The sequence below is a fragment of the Choristoneura fumiferana genome, chromosome 11 (assembly GCF_025370935.1).
Source record: "Choristoneura fumiferana chromosome 11, NRCan_CFum_1, whole genome shotgun sequence".
Lineage (NCBI taxonomy): Eukaryota > Metazoa > Arthropoda > Insecta > Lepidoptera > Tortricidae > Choristoneura > Choristoneura fumiferana.
The window spans coordinates 13,524,834-13,542,170 of NC_133482.1; the positions used below are offsets into that span (position 1 = coordinate 13,524,834).

Sequence of the window (17,337 nt, forward strand, 5' to 3'; positions counted from 1 at the left end):
ATAATGGGTATTTACTTAACTTTCAAACATATTTGGGACTTTGGGACCTAAAATTTGAAACACCCATGTATGCTATATAACTATGCAAGATTATGAAATTCTCGGCCTGATGCTGCAGCCAGGATATCCAGAACACTAGTAGGTACACTTGATAAAACTATAGCAGATATATCGTGTTTGGATTCGTTTTGATCAGTATTTGATTCTACATACAATGCAATGGTGGCAACAGGATGAGCTGATGCTGCAGCCAGGATATCCAGCACACTAGTACACTCTGTAAAAAAATAGTAGGTACATATGTCGTGTTTGGATTCGTTTTGATCAGTAATTGATTCTACATACAATGCAGTGGTGGCAACACGACGAGCTGATGCTGCAGCCAGGATATCCAGCACACTAGTATACTCTTGAAAAAATAATAGCAGATATGTCGTGTTTGATTCCTTTTGATCAGTATTTGATTCGATATACAATGCAATGGTGGCAACACGATGAGCTGATGCTGCAGCCAGGATAAACAACACACTAGTACACTTTTAAAAAGAATATTATACCAGTTTAAAAAAACATGAAATAAAAAACTTAAATTTAAAATTTTAAAAACCCTCGACACCAAAAAACGCCAGCAAAAATAAAAAAAACACCAAAAAAAACGCCGTCAAAAAAGACAACTAAAAAGTAAAAAATAATTATGCACTACATAGCTGTTGCCCGCGACTTCATCTGCGAAGAATTACAAGTGTCAATGTCAGTCACCACATTTGTTTACCAGATTGATTAATTCCATTGAATTCAAATATAGGTATTAGTTTTTTTTCACGTTTAATACGATTTCCCGGTTAAGACGTTTTTTTATGCTAGGTCCCCTCAAAATCGTCTTAAGCGGGTTCTACTGTAGTTGTCAGGGTTATTTGTCATCGGCTTATCGGTTATTTTTCCTGCTGGTCTAGACCAGCAGGAAAAATCATGTAAGTTCACATCGCGAGGCCGTGTAAAGTCACAGATTACCCCCTAATGGCTAAACCCCTAGGGGGTAATATGTGTGTAAGTCAACGAGTTTTTAGTGGCTCGAGCGCCGCAATGTTACGCAACTTGCACGATCGAACCCGGGACCTCAAACTTCGTAGTCAGGTTCTCTAACCACTTGGCTATCTGGTCGTCAATATACTAATGGCGACTGTACATCGGGTGAATTTTCATTTGAAGATTCAGTGTTACGATGTTACGTCTATTCGTATAAATTCCACGTCACAGACATTCGGCCCGTAAAATTAAGAATATCGCTAGATGGCGTTAGTGTCGTGAGGTCCGTTTGACGTTAGCCCGTGATTGGTTGAATGACTACTACTACTACCTACTATGTACTAACGCCATCTAGTGATATTTCGCCTCTGTGAAAATCCTCATTACATAACAAATTACAAGCTAAGTATTAGCGATTTTGTATTGAAATTCACTAATACTATTTGCTTGTAATTTGTTATGCAATTGGGCCCTAGATAATTATTACTTCCCAGGTTCTGCTGCAAGTCGTGCATGGAGGCGGGCTACGCAGGAATTTAGATCTGTTTTAGGTCGTTAAAGGCATTTTCATGTTTTAGTCAGTGGGAAATAAATGATTTATTTCTAAGTATCTAGAAGAATGTGGAATAGCACTTTAAACTACAAGTCATAATAATTTTGTAATTATGTAAGTGAATTTTATTTTGTGACATCACTGTAAATATAAAAATTAAAGCTTACTAGAGAAGTACGTGTTTTATTTTTGAGATTATTCAAGAATTCTTAACGCCGTCCCGGTCATGAAGCTTTCTTTCAGAAGTTCGTGCTTGCACATGGGTTCACAACTTCAAACTGTTCCCAAAGTGGAAAAACTTCAGCTTTGTCAAATAATTTTGTATGTGGATAGTGAACGTATCAATAAGGAATGAAACAAAAGAAAGTTGCGATAACATAAATTTTTATTTACATTCCGAAATTCACAGTCAAATTCAACAAGAAACCCTACGTCCGCGGTGGCGAGCGCTGGGCGGGGCGCGGCGGGGCGGGGCGCGGGGCCGGGCGGCCGCGTCGCTCGCCCACCGACGGCTGCGCCACTCACAATTCACTAAACCGTGCCATTATAATTTTCTAAATGAGCTCGTTTTGTTCCACGCCTCCACTCTTTGAGAGCCAAATTGCGATACTTTTACAATAATTATATATTCTTAAATACAAAAGTTAAAACGTAAAAAGATTTATATATACATCAAATTATAATTTAATGTACATTATTGGACGAATATCGCCGCCTACGAAACAAAATAATGAGCGAGTAAAACGCTGCCAGACCGCAATGAGACCGTCCGTGCGACCGCTCGCCCCGGACGGCGAGGGAGCACGACGACCGCTGGCTCGCTCGCACTCGGCGAGGCTAGCTGTAGCTCAAACGGTACCCGCGCAGGTTTAACTAAGTACATGGACCCCAAGCTAGAGCATCGACACTTAGGGGCTGTTTCGCCATCCATTGATTAGTGTTAACTGGTGGTTAGGTGTGATGCCGTCTCTATTCGTTTTGTTCGAATAGACGGAGATGGCATCACATTTAACCGTCGGTTAACGCTAATCATTGGATGGTGAAACAGCCCCTTAGTGTAGTTAAATAAACAAATTATCAAATAAATAAAACGGACGGTCTCATGATGATCTAGCAGAAATAAAACCATTCGACCGCTTGGAATGAACCGGTTTCCACGACAGGCATAATTCAATACAGTTACAGACTTTATCCTATAAGCTATAAGGTTCTCTCTACATGTTAATGTGATTTTCATTCCAAACGGTCGGACAAACGGCCGTAATACGTAAATCAAACCGCTAACTACGTTCGTGTTATTTGACTGACGTCGGCTCAGCGCAACAGGAAGAGAAAGCGATTAGAATAACGCAATAAGAACACAGAACAGACGTCACAGTACGAGAAATGTGTGCGGAAGTCAAATAAAGACTTAAATAAACAAAGTCATTTGTGACAAATACGTACGTGAGGATTTGTACACAATATACAATACTATAATATAACACACGACTACACCTCGCTACGTTACATAGACAAAAGCCGAGCGCGACTCGGAGTCAAATACGTCACTAATACAATTGTCTCGATGCAAATTTGATCCAGTTTTTAAGAAGCATCACCGGTTTACTGTTCTGCAATTTTTTGTGGAATTGGTTATACAATATCATAAGGTGTAATTATGCCTTTTCAAATAGGATCTGAGTGGTCAGCGTCGACAAGCGTCGTCTACCGTGGTGCAGCGACGTGGCGAGCATCCAACCGGCCGGCGCAGCCAATTTCGGAAATGGACAATCACGTTTTTATTTCAATCGTGTGTGTAATAGATTATAAACACAAGCATTGCGCTCTATTTGATGCTGACTATACTGGTCAAGGTAAATTGTTGGTCTAATAAATCCATTAAATGGAAAACCATTTATTTCAAAAGGAGCGGAAGTACAAGCCAGTCATTGCACTTGAACACATTTTATTAAAATCACGAATACATTTCTAAAAGCGAAATAATTCTTGGTCCAAGCAGATTTCCATGGTAAACAATATTTACGTAGTAGCCTTTGAATGCCTCTTTGAAATTGCAGTGCAGAGTATTATGTTGACATAAAGGAAAAATACATGTAGTAGTAGTTCAAAATAAAGAATAAATGAACCACAAGAAAAGAGATTAAGAGCGAATGTTTTCAACGGGGCATCCAAAGACACCCAACGCGCAAGCGATCGTTAGTGGAGTTAGTACCGATTTAATCTCAAACAAGTGTCGAGTTTGTCTGCTACACGTGATCGCGGCGTGTGCGGGTCACAGGACGCACGTGTGGAGCGCGCGGCGCGGCTCGCGGTGATCACCGCACCGCAATATCCAGCACAGAAACAAAAACCTCAACATGGAGCGTTTTCGGTCAAAATGATACGGCGTCGTCCGTCCCGCGCCGCGAGCAGCCGGCCGTCCCCCTCCTTAAATAGCTTACCGGGCGCGCGGCCCTTTTTAGTATCACAATAAGTGTTAAACTAAACAGAGGTCCCACTACAGCTTACGAAATAAAGAAACTATAAAACGAAACTTTTACTACAAATATATAAATATTCTATACGAACAATATAAACGCGCTAATAATATAGGTCGGGGTTGTCGCTAAACTATAAATGCTCGTCGCGATACTTGTACTTTGGCGACGGGGCACGGGGCCGGGGGCGGGCGGGCGCGGCGGGGGTCATCAGTCGAGGACCTGTGAGACGATTTTCTCCATGTCGTGGTCGATCTCTTCGTTCGTGGGCGGCGCGGGCGCGGGGGCGGAGGCGGGAGCGGGCGCGGACGCGGGCGCGGCAGGCGCGGCCGGCAGCGTGAACGGCTCGTCCAAGTCTTCCAAGCCGGGCGGGACCGGCAGCTTCGCCAACTCCTCTTGTAGCTTCACGTAGTGTCGCTGAAATTAATACCATCGCTTATAGAACTACGTAATAATACCAAAGATATTAAGGATATACTTTAAACTGCCCCATAGTTCAATTAACTCTAAATAACTTATTACAAATACTGTTCAAATAGTATTTCCATTATATCGTATTTTCCCAGAAATAAGACATAGCTATATTTATTTGAGTGCCGAAGCTACTCGCTAAAACATAACTGCGCAAATACAATTTATTAGGTACAGGCATAAGCTGAGTCGCTTTCCGTTTTAATATTTTGATTGTATTATTAGTGATAACTTGTAAACAAACTATTGAATAAATAACTTTTATTATTATTAATCAAATTGCTGCCGCCGATAGATTCAACAGACGAAATAATCTACAACGATTTGCCAAATGCAAACGGACTGAATAGGTATATCGCTACGATAAATCGTTTTCGGTGTAGCGCAATACAGCAGTAATGATGAGCAAGCCGTGCCTGAAACCTGAGCAGGCGCAGACTGAAAATCAGAGAAGCCGGCAGCATGTAAACGCTGCGCTTGAGCCTATTGTCACATATTCGAAACCGGTGAGAATATTTTATTTGAACGCGTGTGCTCGTTGCCTGACACGAAAAAATAATGTGGAATTACGGAGGATAGTATAGGGATGTAGGGAGTTGTCGATTTACTTTATAGATTGAAACTATCGATTCTCTAAAAGCGTGTGATGTTGCCTGTAGGATTAAAGGACTACCTGATTATATTAAAGTTATATCAAAGAATGAAGCGACGAAATATAATTGTACGTTTAATCTGCTGTGTTCCTGTTGTGTTAATTGTATTTTTTTGTAGTTTAGCAAAGGGCTATTTCTTGGCCCTTTGCATGCAGTAGACAGAAAGCATTGGAAGTATCGGTGGAGGCCTTTACTAGCAGTTACCTTGAGCGCCATAAGGTTGAGCTGTATGCTGCGCTGCGTGCGCTCGTCGCCGCCCTGCCCCTCCAGCTCGCTGATCCAGCCCGCCACCGTCACCATTATCTCGTTGCGCTTCATCCAGAAGTGCGTCTGGATCACCTGCGGGTACACGTCTACTGTCACTGATGCCAACACAACATACAATCTCAACTGTCATACAACAAACAATATCAAAACAGATTTTTTAGTACAGACTGTACATATCCAAAAGAGGTAGTGAATTGTGCATTTTTTGGTGAAAGGAATTACTCTTTCTTACTCTACGCGTTACATAATGAAAACGTTCACTCGACGCTACTGTATAGCTGTCTCACCTCCTTGAAGCAGGGCTCAGGGTTTCTGAGATGGTCGAGCATGGCCCAGCGCGCGCAGGCCTGGTAGATATTAGAGTTGTACTCGAGCGAAGCGGCCGAGCCCACGCGCGTGCCGCGGCTGCGCTCGTAGCCCGGCTCGTTGAAGTAAGGCTCCGGGACCAGGATCAGGGACTGGATCGATACCAGCACCTGCGGACACGTCGGTGTTAGGACAACGAGCTTATGATTATGCAATCCTTTTATTGCATGTGACATTTCGCATGTCTCGTGACATATCCGAGACAATACCTATCATATGCCGGAAAGCTTCCCGGGCAGTCGTATGTCCTGTGACGTATCCGAGACAATACCTCTAGGGTGCCTTGTGCCGTATCCATTACAACACATGTGAACTCAAGTTTTTTTTTTTAATTTTGAATTTAATTTAATTATAATTAAGGTTTGAAATAATTTTCCTGATTAGTACCGCAGATAATATTCACTTAACAAACTACCTAGATCAACGAACGTCGTCTTACACCTATTACAAAAGATGTAAAATTTCATGTACTTTGTAGAATTTGCACATTAAGTAACTTTATACAAAACTACGGTGATCTCTGTTACGCAAGATATTCTAGTAAACATTTTTTCCTTTGGCGGATCATAACCAAAAACCCCGTCAGTGTATTGTTTTACCTGGAGGAAGCTGGAGGTGTGTGCGTTCCACTTCTCTTCAGGGCGTCCGTGCCAGGTGTTGAGCACGGACAGACAGACCTTGCCGTCGTTGTACAGGTTGGGGTTGAACCGCACCGAGTGCCGGCCCGTGGTCTCCAGGTTGATCAGCATCGGCACCGCGGGGTACTCCGCCGGGAAGTACACGTCCAGCACGAAGCAGCCGTTCGCGTACGGGGTGTCCGACGGACCCGTTATTAGCACCTGCACAATAATACACAAGGGTCAATCAACTGTTTAGGGGCTGTTATTCTGTCCCGTTACTCAAGAGACATGACATGACTGATAAACTTTGTTAGAAAACTGTTTGCAATCATTGCAACTCATTACTAGGGATGTAATGAGTAGTCGGGAAAGTCGACTATATGGATGCATTTTAGTCAATTATAGTCGGCGACTATAACTAACTATAAATTACACTAATGAAGAACACTAGTTGTTCGTCTACCACAACAATCCGGTGTAGCAAGTTAATCCAACGTAAACAAAGTAATTAAATTCGTACAACATGAAAGCATGACGCGTAGCTTGTCTACCACGACGAACCAAGACCGTTTGCCGCACTTAAGGCTCGTTTCTATCGTCAAATCACGTCACGTCACGTGACATAATATAAAATCATAATAATGTAAAATCTCATGTACAACATGAAACGCAATAAATAAATGAATTATAAATGAATTATGAATCATATAGTGATAAAGCTGAAAAGGTTGAGCTGTTTTTTTTTCATTCACTCAATTTCTTTTATTTTTACCACTGCTACGATTGCCACTAAAGGAGGCTAAGAAATCAGCTTCCAAGACCAAGATCATTCCTGCAAGCAGCCATCTTGACGCTGCTTTTTTGAGTCGCGGGAAATTCAAAATAGGGTCACGTGGACACATTTATCGCTGGAAACGAGCGTCGAGCGACTAGCATGTGGCCACACCTCAGCGCCGATTAGTCGGCAAAATCCGTCGATCTCTACTTTACCCGATCAAAAACCAGTAGATTTGAATGCAATGTGGCTAGTTTAAAAGGGCGAAAGTGTATTTGTACATACCTTCATAACGTCGAGCCGGTCGGTGTCAGTCCGCACGAACACGGACGAGGAATAGGACAGCGGCAGGCTGGTGGCGAGCGTCGCCGCCTCCTGCGCCAGTCGCTTCATGCGCGTCGGGTGCGCGCGCTCGCCGGCGGCTCGGACCGTGCCCTCGAAGTGGTACGGGACTGAGAAACGGAAACCGCTTTCCGCGCATTCCGTTATCATTTCGAACGTTTCTGGAAACGTACGACAATTATGTTACGAGTAAAGTGGATTGAAATTTTCGCTTATTTAAATCCTGAAACACAGATCTATTTACGTAACAACCGATGAATCATAATCAAGTTTCTTCTCGTCATTGCTTCTTTATGGCCATCGGGTCCAAGTCCAACTATACTACGGTATAGTGTTTTGTGTGCAAGTGTACAGTCACCAGCATTAACATCTGCCACAGCGGAGCGTGCAAAAATATCTGACACGTCCTTCCGGCCCTAGAAATAGAGTCGTATCAGATATTTATGCACGCTTGTTGTGTCAGATATTGTTGCTGGTGACTGTACTAGCCAAACAAAGTAAAGTTCTCGAATGGTGACCGTGATTCGGCAAGCGCAGCGTAAGACGTCCACCAACGAGGCGGACGTATAACCTGGTCAATGCCGCGGGTTCACGGTGGACGCAGGTCGCTTCCAACCGAAGCAACCAGAGACCTACGTCCAACAGCGGGCGTCCTACGGCTGATATGAACATGATGTACAAACCGAACTGCATTGTCCGCATGAGGTCGATGTAGCGCGCTTCCCTGGTGGCCGCCGCGGGCGCGCGCGGGATGCTGCCCCCCGCGCCGCCCTCCTCCTCGCCCTCGCCCGCCCACATCAGCGCTGACGTCGCCTGTGTACACACAAAAACTTACATACATAAAATCACGCCTCTTTCCCAACGGGGTAGGCAGAGACTACATCCTTCCACTTGCTACGATCCTTGGCCTTACAACTCTCGCTTCCTCTGCATTCATCAATATTTTCATGCATGCACGTCGGTTTAGAGTATTCCTGACCCAACCTTTCTTCAGAACGCCCTCGATTTGATCGTGGTACGTTCATCTAGGCCTTCCTCTTCCAACGTTCCCATTCACGCTCGTCTTATAGATCTGCCTAGTCAATCTGTTTCCTTCCATTCATTCTCTCAACATGCCCAAACTATCCAAGCATCCCTTTCTCAATCCGTGAGACTATACCTTCATTTACTGTCATGTGATTGCATAATCGGTCTACTGTTCCATTCATTAGAATTAAATCATTGAGTGGTAATGGAGATGGGGCAACCAGCGTAGCTATGTCAGTCGTCACTGCCACATAAAAATGATCTTAGGGGTCCTATGTATGGAAGGATTCTTAGGCCCTTATGTACATGCCGCCTTTAGAAGACCAGAGGTTGTATTTTCTATAGCGCGGGCGTTCATCATCTCTTTCTTCCCTCATACTATACATACCGTTTGACGTAAAAGTGTTCGAAGCGATTTTGATACAGAGTTCGTTAAGCTTTAGTTTTTTACAACCACAATATAATAAAAAAAAAACTGAAAAACTAAATTTATACAATTTATACAATTGTATTAAATGTTGATCAAACTACCAAAACTCTGGGTAAGTTAAAAAACTTGTCAAATAAAATTTATAAGTTTTATACAATGAGTAGATTAGATTAAAATCAATGTACCTGAATGTCTGCTATGAGTGCGGCGAGCCCCTCATCTTCTTCCGAGAGCTCTGAATTACTTGATGTGCTAAATCTTTGGCTATACGTCATTTTACCAAATATGTTCTTTTTACTCATTCTGAAACAAAATATGAATTGATATAGCTGTCGGCCGTGTTTATTGTTAATAAGATAAGTTATTGTTCATAAAGTATATATGTTTATTTTTAAAATCAATACAACTACTAGTATAGATAGTGCCACGAGAGTTGAAGTGAATGATTTCACACACAGGTACAAAAATAACTGATTGCAGAAAAGGAGAATGAATGAAATGAATGTGCAAATGTCAAATCACATGGTGTCATCACGACGATGTATAGTATTGTGTTTGTGTGTACTGTTGATCGAATAAATCACTTCAAATGTCAAAATCCTGCTGTCATTACACGACTTGTAGTTGTGTGTGTAATCATTCACTTCAACTCTCGTGGCACTACCTATATAAGAATTCGCACCACAAAATTTTCAGGAACGATATTAATAAATGCTATTCTGGTTTATTAATGACAACAGCTACTTAGAGTACGTATAACTCGGCTCATTGGCGTGCAGTGAGTCAATGAGGGCTATCGCGTATGAATTCGCCACTAGAGGCGCTAGTGTAGCGTGAGGTCTCCGAAATGTCAAATCTCATAGTTTTTGGGTGAGCTACGCGGGTTTATTTATAATTAGAATAATTTTGTGAATATTTTGCAATATCTGAAATTAATTTATGGCAAATATGCGTTCCGGGGCAATGAATGTCTGTGTTTTCAGAGAGTTTTGTCTTTCGGAAATCTTTTTCCTCCCTTTTTCCGAACAAAACGGGGACTATGCAACACTGTGGCATGCTCGATATTTTTATGGTACGGTTTTAAGGTGTATTAAATATGATTTTAATCTAAACTTTGTTTTCACACCCGTAAAAACAGACTTTGAAAGCCATAGTTAAAAACCTCACGCAACAGTGCGCCATCTAGTGAGACAAAAAACGATAGCCCTCATTACAGGGTGGTGTGGTACCTCAGCTTGGTGGCGTAGCTGTTGGTGGTGCGCGACATGAGCGCGAGCAGGCGCGGCAGCGGGCGCAGCGCCGGCGCGAGCCGCCGCGACCGCAGCGAGTGCAGCGCGCGCGCGCACCGCAGCACGCACACGTACAGGGGGATGTGGCGGGACATGTCCAACACTACACACGAGATACAACATTTTTTTTATACTTGCATTGCCATCCTATCTACATCTGAGAGAAACATTTATCTACACATATTCGAAATGTACATAAAAATAGATAAAAATTACCACCGAATAGTATAAATTGGGCCCCACTGACTTAGTACATATAATTTTGCGGCATCTCTAGACGTTCAGGTCCAAACCGAACTCTGCTATTTTACTTATAAAATATATATATATATGAACATTGCAAGTAATCGATGGTATCATAATGAACATGACCACTCAGGTGAGCAGCCGTATTAGATGATTAAAAAACTTTAAAATAATCAGACAGAATCAAAAATAAACTAACCAGAGTCATTCCTAAGGTAAGAACAGATGGCGGGAACTAAAGAACTGTTGGCGATGAGGTCGATGAACTCTGCGGGCAGCTCCTGCGTCTCGCTTTCGCTGCGCTCGCTCTCGCTCACGAAGTCGACCTCCGCCGAACTCTCCTCGGGCGGCCATTTCTCACCGGGATTCATATATGATGCTAATACCTGTGAATTGTGCATTATATTGTTTTTTTTTTTATTAAGATTTTATATGAACACGTGAAACGAAATAAAACTCACCAAATTAATTAACATTTGACTAACAATCCAAAGCGCGACTTTGCGATTTAAGTTTATTGGACGTCATAGTAAATGGACTGTCAGCAAACAACCGTACAAAAAAATACAATTTATTAAAACTACTTAGGGAATTTTAAAAGTCATCTTCGTCGCTACCGTATAACAACGGAACACGACACCCTTCGGCCAACAGTCGTAGCGTGGTGCTCTAAATGAGCTGAAACTGTTGATGATGATGAACTGACCTGTAGGAGCACAGTGACGTGTTCCTCCTCAGTCCTCTGGCGCACGAGCGCCTGTTCCACGTTCCAGGACTGCTGCGTGGAGCCGGTGCCGAAGCCGGTGCCTTTCGCCCAGTACAGCTGGCTCTTCTCGTCGCCTTTGCCAAGTGACGAACCGTTCGACGTCTGGCTGTTCTGCAATACGATACAAAGCAAAAGTAGTTTAAAGAAATAAATTATTTATTGCCACAAAAAAAGATACAGTTGAAAACGTGCACTAAACCTAACAGTGAAAACAAAATTGTGCGACATGAAAAGTCACATTTTTGACCTTCCTTTGTTAATTAAGTGCGAATTAAAAAAGCTTTAATTTAATCATCTTAAGAGTTAAGGCCACTTGTGTCGTGGAGAAATTCACTTCATTCGACCTGTTGAATGTTCCCTTAAAGTTAACGGATCGGTAATGGCTGGTTCACACGTATTAAGTTATCAAGTAGGTAACTAAAATTTAAGCGACTTAAAGCGTGTAAATAATAAATTTAGTAATAAGTTGTAATTAAGCGTGCAAGTGAACAAGTAAAGTAAAATTTTGACTATTTTTCAGTTGTGGGTGGGCGTGAATTATCATTTGACACGTTTGGACAGGCACGATTTAGTTAATAACCAGTTGAATTAATGACTTGAACGCGCCGTTGGCCGTTCATCTCGGGTCAACTAAAGAACTTAGCCGATGCGAACGTGTAAACGCTTACTTTAAATTAAGTCGCTTAAAACAGAGTTGAAATTTAGTTAACTACTTGATGACTTGAATACGTGTAAACCAGCCCTAACGGTACGATATACTAACGTCAGTGGAGGCGGGCCGGTGGTGCGTGAAGACGGAGAGGCAGGCGAGCACGAGCCTCACGGCGCCGAGCGACAGCAGCGCGCGGCGCAGCGCGCGGCCGTCGTCCGTGCCGCGGGCCGCCGCCTCCAGCAGCCGCGACACCACGCGGAACGGCAGCGTGCCCAGCGAGTACCCCGCCGCGCCGCTGCCCCCGCCGCCCACCACTATGCTGCCTGCCAAAACATACCGACTATAACCATACAGCTTCTCGTTGACGTGTATTGGGACAATGAGGGCTATGGGACAATGAGGACAAAGGTTTCCGAAAGACAAAACTGTCTCAAAACACAGACATTCATTGCCCCGGAACGCATATTTGCCATAATTAATTTCAGATATTGCAAAATATTCACAAAATTATTCTAATTATAAATAAACCCGCGTAACTCACCCAAAAACTATGAGATTTGACATTTCGGAGACCTCACGCTACACTAGCGCCTCTAGTGGCGAATTCATACGCGATAGCCCTCATTGCCTACCCCAGGCAGTTGGTACCAGGCACTAGAGCTGCCTATCCTGCTGCCTACTCATTGCACGCCATAGCAGATTCTCAAATTATTTCATTTCAAGTTGAACAACAGACGGGAAGGACGAAGAAAGAAAGAGAGATTTATTTTGGTTCCATAAGTACCACCACAATACAGCATCAAGACTAAAACTAGCACTAAAAGAAGAAGAACGTCAGACAAACCAGAGTTGAGTCTTAATATTGATATGATGGTCATTTACACATTCCATTAAATTTTTTAGCCCTTTTAAAATAATCGGCTTCTTTTTTTGGAACGGCTTTAACGGCGTAACGGTTAAACTTTGGTTATTATTCACATCAGATTAACGAATATTATTGCAAACATTTAATTTTCATCAGTCCGTCAGTTAGAAAGGTTTACACGGTAATGCTGTTGTCATTCAGACCAGAATGATGGACTAAACTGATACCATAATGAGCGTGTCACCGATGTCTACTCATCAGGTCAGATGTAAGGGTCAATCAACTTTTTCTTCTTTGTTATTCGGCCCCGTTGTCCAAGAGACAACAGTGACAGAGTTTCTTAAAAAAACTGTTACAATACATGCTACTAATGTGCTTAGGAGATATTCCATAAAACAATGGAGGCAAAAATTAACACTGGATGAATTTTAACCACAGAAAATGGAAACTCATGGTTTTAAAGAGTTGTCCAAGGGACATAAATCATGGCAACAAGGTATAAGAAAGAAGTCGATCGACCTATAAATCTTAGGCTGCACGGTTAGTTTAAAATAGCGATGTTTGTTATACTGACGTCCGTCCTCGTCGTGCGTGACCCCGAGCAGCAGCCGTAGCAGCTGCACGGCGCGCGGCCCCTCGTCGAGCAGCGCGGCCGCGTACCCGCCCAGCTTGAGCAGCAGCCCGAGCGCCACCAGCGCGTGCGCCGGCACGCCCGAGCACCCGCTCTCCTCCGCGCCGTTGTTCGCCGAGCTCACGCCTAGCTCTACCACCTCCTGAGAACAAACGTTAGCGATACGGTAAAACACGACGCGACTCACTGATAAATGGGTGGCTAGTTTCCTGGGTAAACAAATCGTCGTTGATACTGCATTACCGCGTAACTAGCTTTTTCCATAAGGTATAATTTTCACTGTCAGAACAGTACTAACATTGTACTGATCTGACAATGAAAATTGTACCTTATGGAAAATGCTAGTTGCGCGGTATTGCAGTATCAACGACGAAATAAGTTTGAGAGAAAAAGCGTCTTCACGGACCTCCGGTCTCGAAATTTGGAGCGTTACATCTTTAATGTCTGTAATTTTTTGTTTGATTGACAAAAGAAAAAACACGCGTCCACCAATGTTTTTAACCCACGGCGCAAAAAGAGGGGCTGTATAAGTTTGACCGCTATGTGTGACTGTCTGTGGCAACGTAGCTCTTAAACGGGTAGACCGATTTGAATGCGTTTTTTTTTTATTTCAAATCGGTTTTCTAGCGATGGTTCTTAGACATGTTTCATCAAAATCGGTTCAGCCGTATTTAAGATATTGAACTTTGAAGTAACAAAGTCGGGGGTTTTCCAACTTTTTGTTGACTAGCTATCTGATAATCTAATTGACGGACTAAATAGAACATTTTTTTTTACCAAGAAAGCCCTCTATTTTTTTACCCACGAACTGAGACCAATTAAAACTTTGAACACCCAGACGTAGATCGGTATTGCACGTCGTAGTTCGAACTACATGGGTGTCATCAGGGTCCATCAACTTTTTAATGTATGTTATTGTTATTCTGCCCCGTAACTCAGGAGACATCAATGAAACGCTGTTAAAAAAAAATGTTTGCACTATTAGGATGCTTAGAAGATACGCCTTGCAGGCATTGTCTTGAAACTGTCACAGCTCCTAAATTTTAGCGAATTTGTACCCCATAAAATCATACATTTAACAAGTAACCCAGGAGACGTTTCCAAGGCAACAAACTACACTAAACAGTTGATTGACCCACTGTACAATGAAAAAGCTTATTCGGTAGAAATTGAGCGATACGTCACCTCATAGGGGTCGTCGACCTTGACCAGTCGAGGTCGTGGTGGTGCTTGGGCGCGGGCGGCGGCGGCGGCGCGGCGTGCGGGCGCGCAGGCGCGCGGCCACCAGCGCGAGGCCGCCGCACGCGCCGAACTCGCGGAGCACCGCGCCGAAACCGCTCTCCGACCGCGTCAGAGCCTCCCACGTGCCGCTAGAGTTGCTTTCTGTAACAACATTATACTTAGCAAGGTGAGCAGCTGCTGGTTTGAGCGCAACGCAGCAGGGTAGGCAACACTAGCGCTGCGTACCCTCAACGCAAGCCCCAGATACTTAGTAAGCGGTTACCTAATTTATACACACACAGCATAGTACAGCATCTATGTATGTTGATAACATTAATAATAAACTTTCATAATGATGGAATGAAACTGTCACTTATTTAATGTATTTAAGAAACGACACAAATCTAATAATACTTAAACATTTACAGAGTAACTAATTAACAATTGAATATAAAAATATCTTTAAAAATGTCCGACACAATAACTGATTGACACCTTGGGTGCCGTCGTATTCCGATTGAGATCGGACTTTTCCGATGAAAAACCATCATCTGTACGATACTATGGTGTATAGTTGGGCATTTTGCAAGAGTGACCAATAACTTTTTCAGTATTTTATTATTGTCCCGTAACTCAGGAGACATCAAACATCAGTGAACCATTTGCTTAGAAAAATGTTTGCAATGTATAGCATGCTTAGGAGATGAGCCACGAAGGAATTGCCCTAAAACTGTCTCAACTGATAACTATTAGTGGATTAGTACCCCATAAATCATACTTTTATAAGTGACCCAAGAGACGTTACCATGGCAACCGTCTACATTGAAAGTTGATTGACCCAAAGAACATGCACAAGTTTTGCGCATACAAATTAGCTTGCTTGTTAGGGTGATGTTTACGAACAAGTGTGATGGAAAAAAAAATAAACGGGAAATGCGAGCCGGACTCGCGTACACATATTTATAGGTATGAGACCCATATGCTCGTTTGTCATCCATACGATTAAAAAAAAGTAAAGTAAACGGAATCGTGTCTTGAAGATATTTCTCGCTCTTTCCGAGTGATTTAGAAATCCAGTGTATGCAGTGTGGGGTCAGATTATATTGGTCAATTGGTCATTGATATTTACAGACAGACATTAAAAATCAAGATTTCAGACTTTTTAGTTGGTTGTGTTATAATAGCTACCTTCATACCAAATTTCAAGATTCCGAGTTCACGAGAAGTACCCTGTAGGTTTGATTCCCTTGTGAGTAAAATTTTCGGAAATTTGCAGCATAAACGGCTGCATCTTCTGATTGCGTTGGCTTAGAAGTTTGATATTTTCACAGCTCCAAGGGACAGTAGACCTCAGTATTTGATATAAATCAGCTTGATACCTCCGCGCGTTCCCGAGAAAAAGGGTCTTGACAGACAGACAGACAAAAAGTGATCCTATAAGGTTCTGATTTTTCTTTTGGGGTACGGAACCTAAAAAAATGTGTGCGAGGCAGTGAGGCAGCGAGGTAGTAAGGAAAGTAAGACAGCAATGTACTGACCGGGTTTGGTCGCCGCTAGTGTTGAGGTGCAGCGTGAGGTGCAGGTGCGGCCGAAGACGTGCGGCGCCGCCGCCGACAGCTGCGCCAGCGTGGCGTGCGGCGGCACCAGCCCTCCACGCCCGCCACCTGCACGCGGACCGTCGTCTCGATCAGGTCTGCAACAACTACCATAGTCACCACTTGGACCACACAGGGACCTGGCGTGCCAACTATACACTAAAACATGAAACACGCAGATAGCGGTGGCGGGGCGGTACCGGGTGTAATATTCGATCTAACATGAACACTCTTTCCCGGCTCGGATAATACCGGGATGGAAATACCGACCTGTTTTCGTGTACACGTCCATAGAAGCGCTCCTGTCAGTTTCTATGGGCGTGTACACAAAAAAACAGGGCCGGTATTTCCATGTCGGTGTTATCCTGGCCGGGAAAGAGTGTCACCCAGGGCACACAGAATACCGCGCCACGCTTATTTCCCGCTTATTACAATCGGCACCACCTCCGCGCCGCACCGCACCGCTCCGCCTCCGGCGTCAGTTTGTTTCAAGCATAAGGGCCTTATCACACTTGCGAGTAGCGAGCGCATTTTGTATGAAGGCGATCACGCAACGAGTTCGCCGCGACTGATATGTGTATAGAAAATACGCTCATAACTCGCGAGTGTGATAAGGCCCCAACATCCCTATCACACCGGCGATTTGCGAACGAGTTAAAAGCGAAGCGAGCGCGCAACGTTTTCGCTGCGAGCGCTCAGAGTGTGAGTTAACTAGGTAGAACATAGGAAGCCTCGCAGCTGACTGATCAGTTATAACATGATAAGGCTGTATAACGAATGACAGTTTTAATTGATACACGATTAATTATATTACAGCAGACCGCGTTTACCTTTAGTTAAGTACGACTAACCAGAAAAAGTTCGGTTGTGACACGACTGTGAGGGTATTGGGAAAACTTTAGTATAAATTTAAACTGCCGTCGCGACGCGTCGTCAATGTCCCCAACTTTGAACTTTACTAACATTGTGAGTTCACGAGTATTCGTGGTCTACATACATCCCGTAGAAAACACGTGCCAAAATTATATCTGTGCTTCTGTGCCACCTATACATTATTTTAAAT

General features: G+C 43.3%; 2 protein-coding genes across 2 annotated transcripts in view; one reads left to right on the forward strand and one right to left on the reverse strand.

Annotated features, from left to right (window-relative positions):
* Ppn (proteoglycan-like sulfated glycoprotein papilin) overlaps positions 1–1,689 on the forward strand; it is an 80,793-nt gene extending 79,104 nt beyond the window's left edge. The window contains exon 67 of the mRNA XM_074094848.1: positions 1,521–1,689. Coding sequence (XP_073950949.1) covers positions 1,521–1,566 — 46 coding nt within the window. The 3' untranslated portion in view covers positions 1,567–1,689. The remainder of the gene's footprint in view (positions 1–1,520) is intronic.
* A 256-nt stretch (positions 1,690–1,945) lies between these two features.
* LOC141432842 (dual E2 ubiquitin-conjugating enzyme/E3 ubiquitin-protein ligase BIRC6-like) overlaps positions 1,946–17,337 on the reverse strand; it is a 123,874-nt gene continuing 108,482 nt past the window's right edge. The window contains 12 exon segments of the mRNA XM_074094638.1: positions 1,946–4,476; positions 5,388–5,522; positions 5,738–5,926; positions 6,416–6,655; positions 7,497–7,714; positions 8,237–8,366; positions 9,195–9,312; positions 10,239–10,401; positions 10,744–10,930; positions 11,251–11,421; positions 12,074–12,285; positions 13,402–13,600. Of these exon segments, the coding sequence (XP_073950739.1) occupies positions 4,270–4,476; positions 5,388–5,522; positions 5,738–5,926; positions 6,416–6,655; positions 7,497–7,714; positions 8,237–8,366; positions 9,195–9,312; positions 10,239–10,401; positions 10,744–10,930; positions 11,251–11,421; positions 12,074–12,285; positions 13,402–13,600 (2,169 nt within the window). The 3' untranslated portion in view covers positions 1,946–4,269.